This window comes from Octopus bimaculoides, chromosome 20 (genome assembly GCF_046866305.1).
Source record: "Octopus bimaculoides isolate indiv1 chromosome 20, ASM4686630v1, whole genome shotgun sequence".
NCBI classification, from domain to species: domain Eukaryota; kingdom Metazoa; phylum Mollusca; class Cephalopoda; order Octopoda; family Octopodidae; genus Octopus; species Octopus bimaculoides.
Genome location: NC_142947.1, coordinates 24,325,510 through 24,340,509, shown reverse-complemented (window position 1 = coordinate 24,340,509; position 15,000 = coordinate 24,325,510). Strand labels below are relative to the sequence as shown.

General features: G+C 38.5%; 1 protein-coding gene and 1 long non-coding RNA gene across 5 annotated transcripts in view; one reads left to right on the top strand and one right to left on the bottom strand.

Moving 5' to 3' along the window:
• LOC128250356 (zonadhesin-like) overlaps positions 1-15,000 on the top strand; it is a 153,523-nt gene that overhangs the window by 133,058 nt on the left and 5,465 nt on the right. Inside the window, exons 11-15 of the mRNA XM_089338233.1 lie at positions 1,475-1,677; positions 4,324-4,525; positions 9,224-9,370; positions 12,742-12,855; positions 14,203-14,453. Of these exons, the coding sequence (XP_089194359.1) occupies positions 1,475-1,677; positions 4,324-4,525; positions 9,224-9,370; positions 12,742-12,855; positions 14,203-14,453 (917 nt within the window). The remainder of the gene's footprint in view (positions 1-1,474; positions 1,678-4,323; positions 4,526-9,223; positions 9,371-12,741; positions 12,856-14,202; positions 14,454-15,000) is intronic.
• Positions 6,130-15,000, bottom strand: part of LOC128250367 (uncharacterized) — a 94,610-nt gene continuing 85,739 nt past the window's right edge. For all 4 annotated transcript variants that reach the window (XR_016237619.1, XR_016237618.1, XR_016237617.1 and 1 more), the window contains one exon: positions 6,130-6,577. This is a non-coding gene — a long non-coding RNA (uncharacterized LOC128250367). The remainder of the gene's footprint in view (positions 6,578-15,000) is intronic.

The window sequence follows — 15,000 nt, the reverse complement described above, 5'->3', positions numbered from 1 at the left end:
TATACTCCTACCTGAATATGTTGTTTGAACTCGAGCAGTGACCCTAAGGAGAATGAGACAGTGAATATAAGCATTGAATACTTGTTAAGTTTACTAGTTTTGGCAGTGGACATGAGTTCTATGCCTGAGTAAGTTAATATACACTCATGTTCACTAAGTTAAAACAGCTCTAACAATGAAAGTGAGAGGGAGACAGGGAGACAGGGAGACAGGGAGACAGAGCATATGACATTCAGTTCTAGGAGCTGAGTGTGAAGGTGACATCGAACCAAAACAAGCGGAAGATTAACACCCCTCTACGCATAAACACATAAAAGCACACGGACACACTCACAAATACACATATAAGTGCATAAGTACATATTACATATTCAGACATAAGTATATACATACCTACACACATGGTGGCTGTCAACTTGGAGACGAGTATGACACTCACTAACAAATTATCTTATTTGTTAAAGACAATGGCTGTCAGCAATGCCCATGCTGAAATTTCAAGTCAATAACACTCTGTACTTCCCCATTAAGACTCTTGCCTACAAAACCAGAAACAACCGAGTGCAGAATCTCCAGTTTCGCAATGTGGCAGTCGTTATTTCAAAATCACCTTCTCGTAAAGAGATGTCTAAACAAAGACTACGAGTCTCTCATTCCGATGTGTTGGATGACCGTTGATTCTACTAAATCCATCCTTCCTTTGAAAGATTTTGATTTTCGTCCTGCAGGGTGACCATCGAAAACCGCCCTCCCTACCAAGCAGGCTTGATAGGGTTGCCGGTTTAGTGGCCGAAAGCCCTACCAGGAGGTAGGTTGTACTGAGTTACATGTTACCAATAGCACTAACAGTGACCTGACATAAACATATACATATACAGGCGCAGACGAGGCTGTGTAGTTCCGGGTTCAGTCCCACTGCGTGGCACCTTGGGCAAGTGTCTTCTACCATAGCCTCGGGCCGACCAAAATCTTGTGAGGGGATTTAGTAGACGGAAACTAAAAGAAGCTGACATTTATATATATATATATATATATATATATATATATATATATACAACAGCTTCTTTCAGTTATGTGTGTGTGCGCGCGTGTGCGTGTGTGTTTACATCTGTGTTTGTCCTCCCCACCATCACTTGACATCCGATGTTGGTGTGTTTACGTCCCCGTAACTTAGCGGTTCGGCAAAAGAGACCGATAGATTAAGTACTAGGCTTACAAAGAATAAGTCATGGGGTCGATTTGTTCGACTAAAGGCTGTACTCCAGCATAGCCGCAGTCAACTGACTGAAACAAGTAAAAGAATAAAAGAATAAAAGAATATTGACACACATACTTACAGACAGACAGACAGGTTACGCGCCCTCACATGAGACATGTAGTGGTACGACTCATTAAGACTACCAGCCAACAACTTCTGCTTCTTCGGTTTTTCAACGATCTGTAAATAATTTCATATCTCTTGTATTTACCTTAGCAATGAACTGCCCTACTGGACAGCTTTATAGTTTAGACGTTTCTGGATGTCCTGCAACTTGCTTGGAACCAAATGCCCCTGAAAAGTGTGCTCTTCCCGAAAGAGAGGGTTGCAAGTGCAAGCCAGGAAAGATTCTGAGCGGCAAAGAATGCGTTTATATCTCCGACTGCGGCTGTTTCCAAGAGAATGGAGAGTATATTCCGGTAGGTGTGATCAAATTGCGATTAAATAGTTTGGTTTTATTGTTGATGCTTAGTCACAAACCTGATGAAGCAAACTTGTTTTTCAAAGGCGTTCAACCCGTGGTCAAATCATATTTGTGGTTAAACGTCAAGAACTAAGACGCTAGGATGCAGTCAAGTTGTTATCGTTTAGTCCCGGCTATTCCCTGTGTGTGTGTGTGTGTGTGTGTGTGTGTGTGTGTGTGTGTGTGTGTGTGTGTGTGTGTGTGTGTGTGTGTGTGAATCCTTTCCGCGAAACATGGGTCTTTCTACCTTTAGATTTTCGGATTTTAAACATGAAATGCTCTGTCATTGCCAAAGACTAGGACTCCAGGCTCCCTAAGGTCACATCTCATTTTAAGTAAGAGAAAATTATGAACATCTAACTGAGTTCAGTAACTCAACAAGGAATAGAAATGGCATCGTATACATGGCTTTCTCGGAGTTTACTACCACTCTAAATTGTAGGTATTTGACGTCTATAACAAAGAGATGACAGGCACAATTCCATATGTGTGGTTTATTGCACGAAGCACAGGCATGATTATATGGTTAACAAGTTCGCTTCACCACCATGTAGTCCTGAGGTTTAGAATCCACGGCTTTTTAACCAATGATTCAAGTTGACCAATATTTTGTGTGTGGAATTTAGTAGATGGAAATTGTGCTAGACCCAACAAATGTGTGTACACCCCTGTGTGTGTGTGTGTGTGTGTGTGTGTGTGTGTGTGTGTGTGTGTGTGTGTGTGTGCGTGTGTGCGTGCGTGCGTGCGTGCGTGCGTGCGTGCGTGCGTATGTATGTATGTATGTATGTATGTATACGATAAGTTCATGTATCTCAGCAACACACTCTCCAGATCTGTGAACATTGACGATGAAGTCGACACACGCATCACCAAGTGGAGCTCAGCATTCGGGTGGCTACGTGAATCAGTGTGGGAGAGGAGAGGCATATGACTGACCACAAGTTGAAAGTGTACCAAGCAGTTCTAATACCTACGCTACTATACGCTTGCGAGATTTGGACGGTTTACGAACTGACCGATAAAGCCGTTGAAAATCACCTTGCAAGACAAGATCCCAGACACGAAGGATTTCTCTGGAGCTGATCTGCCAAGCATCTGCACACTGTTGAGGAGGGAGCAAGTCGGGTGAATAGGCCACTTAGTTTGAATGCCTAACACATGACCCTTCAAAAGACTGCTTTACAGGGAATGGCGAGAGCAAGTGCACACAATGTGGACAGAAACAGCGCTTCAAGGATACACTCAAAGCCTCACTGGACAACGTTAAGATTAATTCCGACACCTGAGAAACGCAAGCACAAGACCACCCCGCCTGGTGAAGCTGCACCAACAGAGATGCCACCTCCAACGAACAAAACAAGATTCCAGAGACACAAAGAAAACGTAAACTGAGCAAGTCCAGAGCCAACCTCTCGCCTGCAGTCCTAGCAGACCACCAGTGCCCGACCTGCATGCATCGAACTGATCTTCGGTCACAGCCGGACACACTGTGTCTCGTCTTCTTCTCCTATGTGATGTCCTTGGTTATCGTCGATAACGACGGACGAACGGATAATGCATACGTGTGTGTGTGTGTGTACATAGTCTTTTCTTAACTACATAATTATTTCTAACTACCTTTTTTTATCGTTACCAAATTCATTTTTATCAACATTTCTAAGCTTTCGCAGCCCCATCACTAAGGTGTGAAGTGGTTTTGGCTTCTATGCTGCCCCTTTTATAGCAGCTAGCTTATATTTTTATCTTTTATCTTTTTATGGTTTCAGTCATTCGACTGCAGCCATGCTAGGGCACTGCCTTGGACAATTTTTAGTCGAATGAATCGACCCCAGTACTTAATTTTGTTAATTCTGGTACTTATTCTATCGGCCTTTTTTCCGAACCGCTAAATTGCGGACATAAACACGCCAACACCGGTTGTCAAGCAGTGGCGGGGGACACAGGTACACACACACACACACACACACACACATACAACGGGCTTCTTTCAGTTTTCCGTCTGCCAAATCAGCTCACAAGGCTTTGGTCGGCCCGAGGCTATAGTAAAAGACACTTGCCCAATGTGCCACGCAGTAGGAACCATGTGGTTGGGAAGCAAGTTTTTTGCCACACAGCCACGCCTGTGCCTATAAATTTATATTTATACAGAATTTACGCCTATAAATCTGTTTATGCTGACATTTTATAGAACCTCAGAGACTAGAACTGGATTTCAATGCCTGCATGCGGCACTTTGAGCAAGTGCATTTTATCAAAGCCTCAGGCCGACCAAAATCAATGCCTTGTTTGTGAAATTTGGCAACTGGAAACTATATGGAAGCCTTGTTGAGGGAGGTAGACCTAATCTGCTACCTGCTTGAAACACTTTCACTTTGTGCCTCAATGGGTGCCTTTGGCAGAATCTGTGTTGTATTTGCAAGCATTTGTACTAGATATCCAGTCTGAGGAAGCTGGTCTTTTGCCCCACTTCCTCCCACCAGTCTCTGAGGTCCTACAAAAAAGCCATAGATGCTAACCTTTGTCTTCTTACAAAACCAATTATTTCACTGTTTAATCTAGTGTTTTTCTTTTTTTCTCTTATTTCTTATCTGCCATTTCATAGCTAGGTGAAAGCCTTACGACTAAAGATTGTAGTTCGATCCTTCTCTGCAAGAAGAAAAACGGTCATCCGGAAATTGAAGTCTCCAAAATGAAGTGTGCAGAACATGCCGAGTGCGTCGTAGTCGACGGACAGCCTTTGTGCCAATGTTTGAAGAACTACAAAGGCAACGGATCTGAAAAATGTATGCTCGAACAGAGAGTCAGTAAGTCCAAAATGTTGTTTTCACAGTTACTAGATCCTCGTTTTAGATATTACACAATTCAATGACATCATTCGCTTGATGAACGTAATATAATATATTTAATACAAAAAGTGTTTCAAAAGCTAATTAAAATAAATATGCGGCGAGAATAAAATACGACATTAGTCGATGATTAAATGTTGGTTTCTTTTTAATCTTCCGAAAGTACGGGAGACAAATCTAGACTTGTTTCGGAGGGGCTATGGTTCGCTGATGAGATCAGAATAATATCAAACATATCCAGAGTTGGTTTTTGTAGTTGATCAGAAAATTAAAAAATAATATTATTCAATGACTAATATCGTTCTTATTTTTTATTTCTCGCTACATATCTATTCTTAGTTTGCTCTATGCATTAGGTATATTAACAATGACCTAATTAAAAGATCATTAATTAGAGACGCCACAACATCAAAGAACAATGGTTAAGTTAATATCAAATATAGTGAGCATTGAAAATATGTACTTTATGCAGTGAGAAAAAGACAATCCTATTAACAGAGACGTAGTTTCGTTCACTCGATCAACCGTACACGTTCCACTGACTTGTACTGCCGACCGTACGGCTGATCAAACCAAATTAAGTATATGTTTATTCATTTATGTCTGATAAATACGGATTATATAGTTCTTGCGTTGTATCTGTGGTCCTCGTCATATTCTTCGAACGAAACAAAATGCATTTTGTTGGACTCACAACTTTGATATAACATCTCATTATCGACTTGACAGTCAGATATCCCAACACAATACGATTTCATTCTTCCCTCCATTGCATCCTTCTCTTTCATTTGGGCTCGAATTGTTTGACTAAATATAGCACACTCATATACACACACATATGATATGGATATTGTATTATACACATACATACAGAGAGAGGGAGAAGGGGAGGGGGAAACGAAGAGGGAGAGAAAGCGAGAGATAAGCTTTCTCACAAAACACATCTTAAATCATTTGGGAAGCAAGACATTTCTTTACTGAGAATGCTCTACAACCAATATGAACTTAATTGGAACTATGGAAAATATATAAGTGAAATAAATAAACAAAAAAAAATGAATCTTGAATATACTCGTATCAGGAAAATATATGTATATTAAGCTTATGGTTAGCTTTCCAGGACAACTAGATGTTTCTGCGACTGCTCACTTCACCAGCCGGTGTTGAAAGAAATAGATTCTGATGACTGATTCTTGAAATATTAGTACAAGGATATATCATAATATTCGCAGGCAAGGACTATGTTCGAACAAAGCGATCACTGTTCATAACTGATATTTATTCACTAAGTGAATTTCAGAAATCAACTCAGAATGTAGTCAGCCAAACCAAAATACATTGAGAGTATTTCGTTTACTGCTGTACAGTCTCTGTTGCCGCATTTCCTTCGCATCAATAAACTGAACAAGCCGTAGGTTTAATTTTTAGAGTGGGGCCAAATGCTAATGCCATTGTTTATGGTTAATTCAGTGTAGTTATTCTCTATGCAGATATATCTTGTCTGAGTATACATGACGGATTATGACGAGATCCTGAAAGATAAAGTAGCAGAGAAAGAAACATTTTCCATTTTTATTATTTTTTATTTATCCATATTTTTATTATAATAAGCCACTGGATTGGTAATGGACAAAATACTTTACAGTATTTCTTCTGAATCTTTACGTTCACTTCCCGCTAAGGTCAACTTTACCTTTCATTGTTTCGAGGGCTATAAAATAAAGTACCAGTTAAGTTCTGACTAATGTATCGACGAATCCAATTCCCTCAAAACTGCTGGCATTGTGCTTAGATTGAAAACAATTATTGTTAACATTTTTAGGATTATAGATTGACGTTAGAGCGTCGGAGAAAAAACTTTTGTAGCATTTCTTCAGACTTTCAGATCAAATCCTACCGAGTCTCACTTTGCCTTTCATTCTTTCGGGACCGATAAAATAAAGTACCAGTCAAGTACGAGGATCTCTGATATCACCTACTTCCATCTCTTCAAAATTACTGGCCGCATACCTAAAATAGGAAACAGTATACAATTATCATATTTTTTTTTGTTTTTTTTTTCTTAATGCTTAAGAAATACATGCTTAAGAAATACATCAAAAGTTACCTTTCTTAAAACAAAAATTAAGTACATCTTGAGATGCATGCAGAAAACTATGCTGCACGAGAGTGCCTTAATAATATTTACAAATCCTAGTATTGCTATTTTCTGGAACGTACTTATATCTATCCTTATAAATAATCTTTCAATGTCTTTACAGAAATGGTTGTGTATCACTCCAGTCGTTCTATAATGCATTAATTCAACATCTATATCGGTATAATTCCTTTCACAAAGCAAACTTTTCAGTTTTCCTTGTGAACAACAATATAGTCGTTTGGTATTGCTATGTTGATAATTACTACTTTATTGTAGTTGTTGGCATGGAAAATTATGTTAGGTTTGTGTGTGTATATATATATATATATATATATATATATATATATATATATTTATATATTTGATCCTTTATATTGAACACTCAATATTTCATCTACATTCAATACTTTCTTTCATGGTGCCATCCATTTTTATTTTATTTTATTTTATATTATATATTGTATATTATATTATATATTGTATATTCCATATTCTATACCCCACATTGGTTCTGCAGGAATATAAATAAAACATAAAAAACAGACAGTGTTGGAACTCTTTTAAACAAAATAATATATTCCTCTATACACAATCATACAAAAAAAAACACCTTTTTTGTATTTATTTTTACTCGCATATATATATATATATATATATATATATATATATATATATATATATATATATATTTATTTATTTATTTATTTATTTATTTATTTATTTATATTATTTATTGGCCTGTTTCCCGCAAGAGAATGTAATGGACAGAACCTACACCAGAGCGAGGTAGTATCAAAAGGTTACCAGACTAGTTATATTTAATAAAAAATAACTTATTTATCTAAGTTTTAATATCATCTCCTTCGAAATAGTCACCTTGCGCAGCAATACATTGCTCCCAGCTTTCTTGCCACTTTTGGAATCTGGCCTGGAAGTCGTTTCCAGTAAGCGAGTCGAGGACCTTCTGCAATTTGCTCTAGGTCTCGACAACAGTGTTAAAATGGCAATCTTTGAGTTGCATTTTCATTTTGGGGAAGAGTTGGAAGTCCGCAGGTGCTAAATCTGGCGAATAGAGCGGGTGCGAAAGCGATGCCATGTTAATTTTGACGAGAAACTCACAAGTGGGGAGAACTCGTTGACAGGGTGCATTGTCGTCGTGAAGAATCCAGTTCTTCGCACTCCACAGATTTGGTTGCTTTCGCCGAATGCCCTCCCTCAAAGGCTTCAAAACCTCATGGTAGAACTCTCGATTGACGACCTGGCCCTAACGGACGAATTCTCCATGAACAATACATTTCCGGAGGTGACGCTTGTGGTAGGTTTTCCAGATCGTTCATCCAAGGACGTTCTTCCCATTTTGAAGCGCCCGTGTCACTCGAAACATTGCGTATGACCTATTGCCTCGTCAACGTAAGCTTGCCGAAGCATGCTCAAAGTCTCTGTAGCAGACTTCCAAAGTTTAACGTTAGCTCTTTGTTCCTGTCCACGAGAAAATCGCAGACTACAGCATACACGTAATCACAAAAACACATATTTCACAACTTGCGAACGATGTCACTCGACACACTGTCTCCTGAAGGTCACTGCCACCTCTCACTGAGCACGCAACCGTGTGCTGCCATCTGATGGCGCACTACAGAGCTAGTCCAGGTACGTTTTAATACCACCTCGTATATTCTTCATAAAATCAAAATCTTGTAGTATCTTGACTGCGGAGATCAAAAGAATGATCAGACATATTCTATACAACTATTTTATGATTTTCGATGAAAACCCTTGTATCTGAAAGACATGCCTTTTTAGTAGGGTAGGAGTCGGCGATTTTGTTCTTAAACGTATTGCTGTTTGTTGGTACCAGAATGTAAATTCTAAGACTAACACAATGACAAATTTCTAAAGTAGGGTGGATTAAAGCCAACTCAGTTTATCTTGAAATATGACCGATAATGAATTTATAGATTCTAGAATGGATGAAAAGCAAGTTGACATCAGTAGGATTGGAACTTAGAAAAGTATATAAATAAATGTAGTAAACGATATTGTCACCCAATACCTCCACCAATTCTACTGCTTCGTGATCTTCCTTGAATGATGCCAAAATATGAAGACGTTGGATTTGTAACTTGTGAACTGTCTCAACAGAGCAATGTACTGAGATTTTCACTTTAAAATCGAACAAAATTTCATTTATAAAATAAAGTTATATTTGTTGAACTCTTAACTTCGTCTTCAGCAATTAATTTGCTTTATTTCGTTGTTTTCTTTTGCTTTTTTTATTGTTGTTGTTTTTATTCTATTTTTTCTAATATTTACATCTATACTATATTTTATTTGAAATCATCATCTGCTGTCTTATCCCTGGATGTGTACACAGAATCAGGCTGGACTTGAACTAGGAACCTTTCTTTCTCAACTAATTGTAAAACGGTCACTGACGTACATTCATAAATGTACACCATAATAGATTCATTTAATAAACTGCTTGTTTATTAACTTATTTGCAATCTTCTTTACAGCTAAATTCACCAAGTCCAATCCCAGAGCTTCTAAATCTTTTGTGAAATCAATTTGTCCCCGTTGTCACTTTCACGCAATCTGTGTCCAAGGCAAATGCAAGTGTACAGTGGGATACGTTGGAGATGGCGTCCACACTTGTGTAAAAGGTAAGATCAATTATAATCATTTCGAATTCACGTCTTGTTTTTGTTTAGCTCTAATCAACCATCCCAACTGACTTATTCAGATGAAGCTCATCCGGGACTACATTGTCCAATGTGAGCTTATAGACAGATTTGGTTGCTATTTGTGGTAGATCGATGAGTGACCACATGCAAGCTTCCCTCCTGAGTTATTGGTTGGTGGTGCCATCATTGCTGATGCTTACTTTTTTTTCCTTTATAGTCACTCATGCTCAAGTCAATGAAGTTATTAACAGTTGTGTTATAATTCAGATTCAGCCATGTCTATATTCTTTAACTGGTTTCACTCAGTGGACTGCGGGCATGTTGGCATAAAGCCTTCAAAAATTTAATTCGGTTAGATCAATTTCGTTACTTATTTTAGTCTTCTAAATAATTTATCGGTTACATTTGTAGAACTGCTAAGTAACCGTAAGTAAAGCAACACATTATAAATAAACCACATATTTTACAGCGCTGTAAACATAAACATACGCGCACACACACACATATGTGCGTGTGTATGTGTGTGTGTGTGTGTGTGCGTGCGCGCACATATATACACACACACACACACACACACACACACACACACATATATGTATGTATGTATGTATGTATGTATGTATGTATGTATGTATTGTCTTCGGTATGTCTTTAAACTGCATCCGATAGTGGCGTCCTGGTACGGGGGTTCCACAGCTTTGAGAAGTGTGGAAGCACCTCTTAGCTACTATTGTTCCCAGGTTTATTCTGACTCGGAGGAGCAGCATCTGTCAGTGTTCCAGCTATGGGTTAACTAGCATGTGAACCACCAAGAGTGGATGATAACGTAAATCCGTATTAAAAAAAAAAAGAAGACCTGAAGTGCTACTGGTTTCAGGTCGTCCCAATCTCTTTTAGCGCCACTGGTTTTATAGCTGATTGCAATGAAAAGTGGGTTCGTTGCTGTACAATACTTTATCCACTCAATATTTGAGTGTTCACTTTGTTGCAAATCTTCTGACTAAATCTTTGGTTTGATAACTTCCACCAATCTCAGAGGCTCTGATAAGTGTTATTAGACACTACTCTGGTTCCTCTTACGAAGTAATTAAAATAAAAACTTTGACATGATTACTTCTTTAGGTAGACCGAGCCGATCGTTGGAAAAACCAGAAGTAGCTCTACTTCAGGTATATTTATATCAAGCAAAGGGGTCATCGATCCACCATATAACACAGCATCATCGAAACTCTCATATGAGCGGAGTGTCCGAGAAAACACTGCTCTTTCGTATGCCCAATGCGATTCAGATATATGTGTGAGAGTCTATGCACGTTGATTGGAACGGGAAGCCATAATGTACTTACGAATAATAACAAGTCTTCCCTACCGTCCTTAAATTTTGCGATGAAGGTTCAATTTCCAGACAGCCATATCACCTCACTTCTACTTGCGACTCTTGAGTCAATGTTCGGCCTGCTATAAAAGCGGTTAAATCTGCCTCGAATCACATTCTGACAACTTAAAAAGGCCAAGAGATGTTAACATCCAGGATAATGTAGTCTTGGATTCAGTATACAAAGATGGTCACAAATGTAACACTTTCGAGCTGTTTAATCAGAACTTGGGACTAAGCAACAACAACACCATACGATTCCCGATAGGTCTTAGTTAATATCTCTTAGATATTGATTATACCTGAAGTAAGACCACTATGCTGGCTTGTACTTGACACACTATTTGAACAAAGAGAGTCTTGAAATAAAGATTGGTTACAGTTGAAACGTTTTAGATCATAAATATGTTGGATGAGAGCTAATCTGCACACTTTCTTCCTCTTCAACAATAACAACAAATATTTTTTTGCGAGGCAACGTGGTAGCCTTACATCACTATTAAACAAAGTGGATTCTGATGAACTCCAAGGTTCCGTGAATAAATATGAGATCCCACGAGAGCATTTTAAAAAATTTTTAATGAAATTTTAAGGTCCTTTTAAGATAATTCAATAAAAGTTTATTTTATAAAAAAAAATTGTATTCGCCCTTTTCAAAATAATAAGCAATTATTATTTGTTGTTCTTTTTTTTTGTTAATTAGATTATGTCTTTAAATCAATTTTTATTTCATCTAATGATTAATTAAATTAGAATGGTGGAACTTGACCATAAAATAAAGATGTTGATTCCGTGTTTGTTGGAAATGTCATAAGAAATTCACAGTAAAATAACCTTGGGAATATCTGAGCTATGTGAGCGTCCGACCTGCTAAAAATAACTGTAGATTTCCTTCAAATTATACCTAACCTTCTTTTAAAAAGGAAGAAAACGTTGCAAAATATAGTCTGAGATAAACTATACCTAAAAAGACGAAATCGTCACGGTCAGCATGTCTTTGATCACAGGTACGAGAGGGTACCCAAAAGTAACCGGAAACGTTCTCTGTGGGACAAGCCCGTTGTAGTTCAGGCTTCTGCTGCTAGATGCCTTAGACATCAAACCGCCGACTAGCGTCATCGACTGCAGTCGTACTGTCACGTGGTGCGTCTTTGTTTTGCAGTGTGTCTCCCCTCTTCGTTGATTTTTGTGATGGCTGTAACGAAGGAACAGCGTGCTTCTGTGAAATTCTTTTTACGGTTGAAGCAATTCTCGTACTTCAAACAGCTTACAAGGACACTGTCATGAGCAAAACATCAGTTTAAGAGTGGTTACCGCGCTTTAGGAATGGTCACTTGTCGCTTGAAGACCAACCTCGTTCAGGACAGCCATCGACTTCCCGAACGAATGAAAACATCATGAGAATTTATAAACTGATCTTGGAGGACTGTCACCGAACAATTGACGAACTTGTTGATATGACTGGTGTGTTCTGGAGCTCTTGCCAACGAATTTTGAGCGAGGAATTGCGAATGAAAAGAGTTGCAGCAAAATTTGTGCCACGCTTGTTCACGGAAGATCAAAAGCAGTCACGACTGAATGCGTGTCGTGAACTGAAAGAATAGTCGAAAGTTGATCCGGACCTTTTTTCGAAGGTCATCACTGGTGACGTAAGCTGATGCTACGGAATTTGTAGATGTGGAAGAGGTGAAGAAAAAACGACGGAGGCGTTAAAAAGCATCACTTCGCAAGTGTTCCAGCACTACATCGAATAGTGGAAAACGCGTGTGGACCAATGCATTGCTTCAAATGGAGAATACTTGGAAGGCGATAAAAATGTAAACATCTAAAACTAAGTGAATAAAATAATATTGCAAAACTCCGATTTCTTTTGGGTATTCCCAACATGAAACATTTCTACAAGTAAAATACAGTTTAATCATTTGCTTTATTTTTAAATGTTTTTCTTTTAAAATCTTTTGTTTTTATCTTCCAGAGAAATGTGGAGAAACTGAATGTCACAATAATGCACACTGCCAAATAATAAAAGGGGTACATATGTGTACCTGTAACGAAGGTTATACTGGTGATGGAATAGAACTATGTGACGGTGAGTGTGTGTGTGTGTGTGTGTGTGTGTGTGTGTGTGTGCATACGGTTCTCCTATTTATTTATTCCTATTGGTAGGCTGAGATTAGGTGGAAATTGACTAAAATAATTATTTGTAAGAGTCGCTAGTTATGTAGAATCGTGTACTGAGTCCAGTTACTATTGTGATATGTTGTGATATGATGTGATATGATGGATTATGGTGTAATGTTATGCGGGATGAGGAAGGGTTGTGCGTTGTAGTGTGATGAGATAAAGGGAATTTTGTTCTGGCAAGCTGTGATGTGATGTGATATGATACGATGTGGTGTGATGTAAAATGGTTTAGTGTGATGTGATGCGATATGATGCATTGTAGTGCATTGTAGTGCATTGTCGGGATATGTTGATATGCGATGTTCTGTGGTGAGGTGTGTTGCGTAGTGTTATGTGATGTACGGTACTGAACTGTATTTGTTGCGTTGTGATGAGGCTATCTGTACTTGCTTGTGACATAATGTGATGAGCAACAGTGTGAAGTATCGTGGTGCGATATAATGAGTTCTGTCACATTATGATGTACTTGGCGAGCTAACAGAATCGTTAGTACGCCGGGGAAAATGCTTTGCGGTATTTCGTCCATCTTTATTTTCTGCGTTCAAACTCCGCCGAGTTCGACCTTACCTTTTATCCTCTCGAAGTCAATAAAATAAGTACCAGTTGAGGACTGGAGTCGATGTAATCGACTTTCCCCTTCCTCCGAAACTGCTGGCCTTGTGCCAAAATTTGAAACCAATATTATAATGTACTACAGCAGGTTATGACGTGCTGCTTATGGTCTTTTACATGGCATGTGACGTACTATAGATATAGAATAACATGTTATTATGCAAGTTGGTATCGAGCTAAAAATGTGGCATAGAATGAATGGGCGATGTATTGCTTTTGATATGCCGTTACATCATTTGGAGTGACGTTTTACCTGTTGTATGATGTAGTTTGAAGCGATAAATTATAGCACTGTGTGGTGTGTTTGTTACGGCACAGAGTATTGTGTGACCGGTGTATAATCACTGCAAACACATTCACAACTTCAAATGTCAAATAAGATTCCTTAAAATGTATAGAATCATGCTTTAAAAGCATGTTCAGAACTAAATTTCCTACATACCTTTAGTACTTTTGGTTTCAAAGATGACTGCATAGTTCTGTGTTTAGAAATCATATTTATTTCATATTTGAAATTGCTTCAATACAGCCATGTTCTAGTAGTATTTATAACATAACTCAGTCGTCTAAGTTTATAGCGATGCTTTCCAACAGTATTTAGATTTGTGTTTTCTAAAAGCCGTAGTTCTGATCCCTACAGAAGGCCGCTGCACCTGCTTCGCATCAGGAGATCCTCACTATCGAACTTATGACTCCAACAGTTTGTATTTGTTCGGGGATTGCAAATATGTCATGTCGAAAACTATCCACAATGTGAAATTCCCATTTGGTGTAGAGGTGAAGAATGAACACCGCGGCACATTCAAGCATCGGGACCGAGCTTTTACCAGGTCGGTCGATGTAAAGATTGGTGGCCACGTTTACCGCTTGCATCTCACCAAATATCTATCTGTGAGTAATAACTGTCACTCTTCAGTTTTTCAGTGCGCGAAGGCGACTGGGTGCGTAAATGTGTGGCAGGACGCATGTGTTTGTGGGTATGCATGCGTGAGTGTGCGTGCGTGCATGTGTTTAAGTATGAGTGCCGTAAATACGCAACTTGTATTTATAGAAAAAAACAGTCGGCCGCGTTGGTCTGAGAAAAAGAGAGAAAAATTAAGTACCCTGATGTCGAAAAACTGGTAATCCAATATCTTTTCGAAGAGAGCTTCCCTGAAAACTTTCTCTCCCCAAAAATAGATTCTATGAGATAGACACGATTTACTATAGAATTATTTTGATTTCTACATTGGATATAAGATTTTCAAGCATACATCTATATACCTCATTTAGATTGGCTATGCAGATCATAAACTTGTGGTCTATATAACAGACCAGCCAAAATTCTGACCACCCTACACTAACGACCTCCCAAATATCTATTTACGACCTGGATTGCCGGGTACAGTTTATTCAAGTCCACATTGATACATTCGTTAAGTATAGTCAGTACCGAACA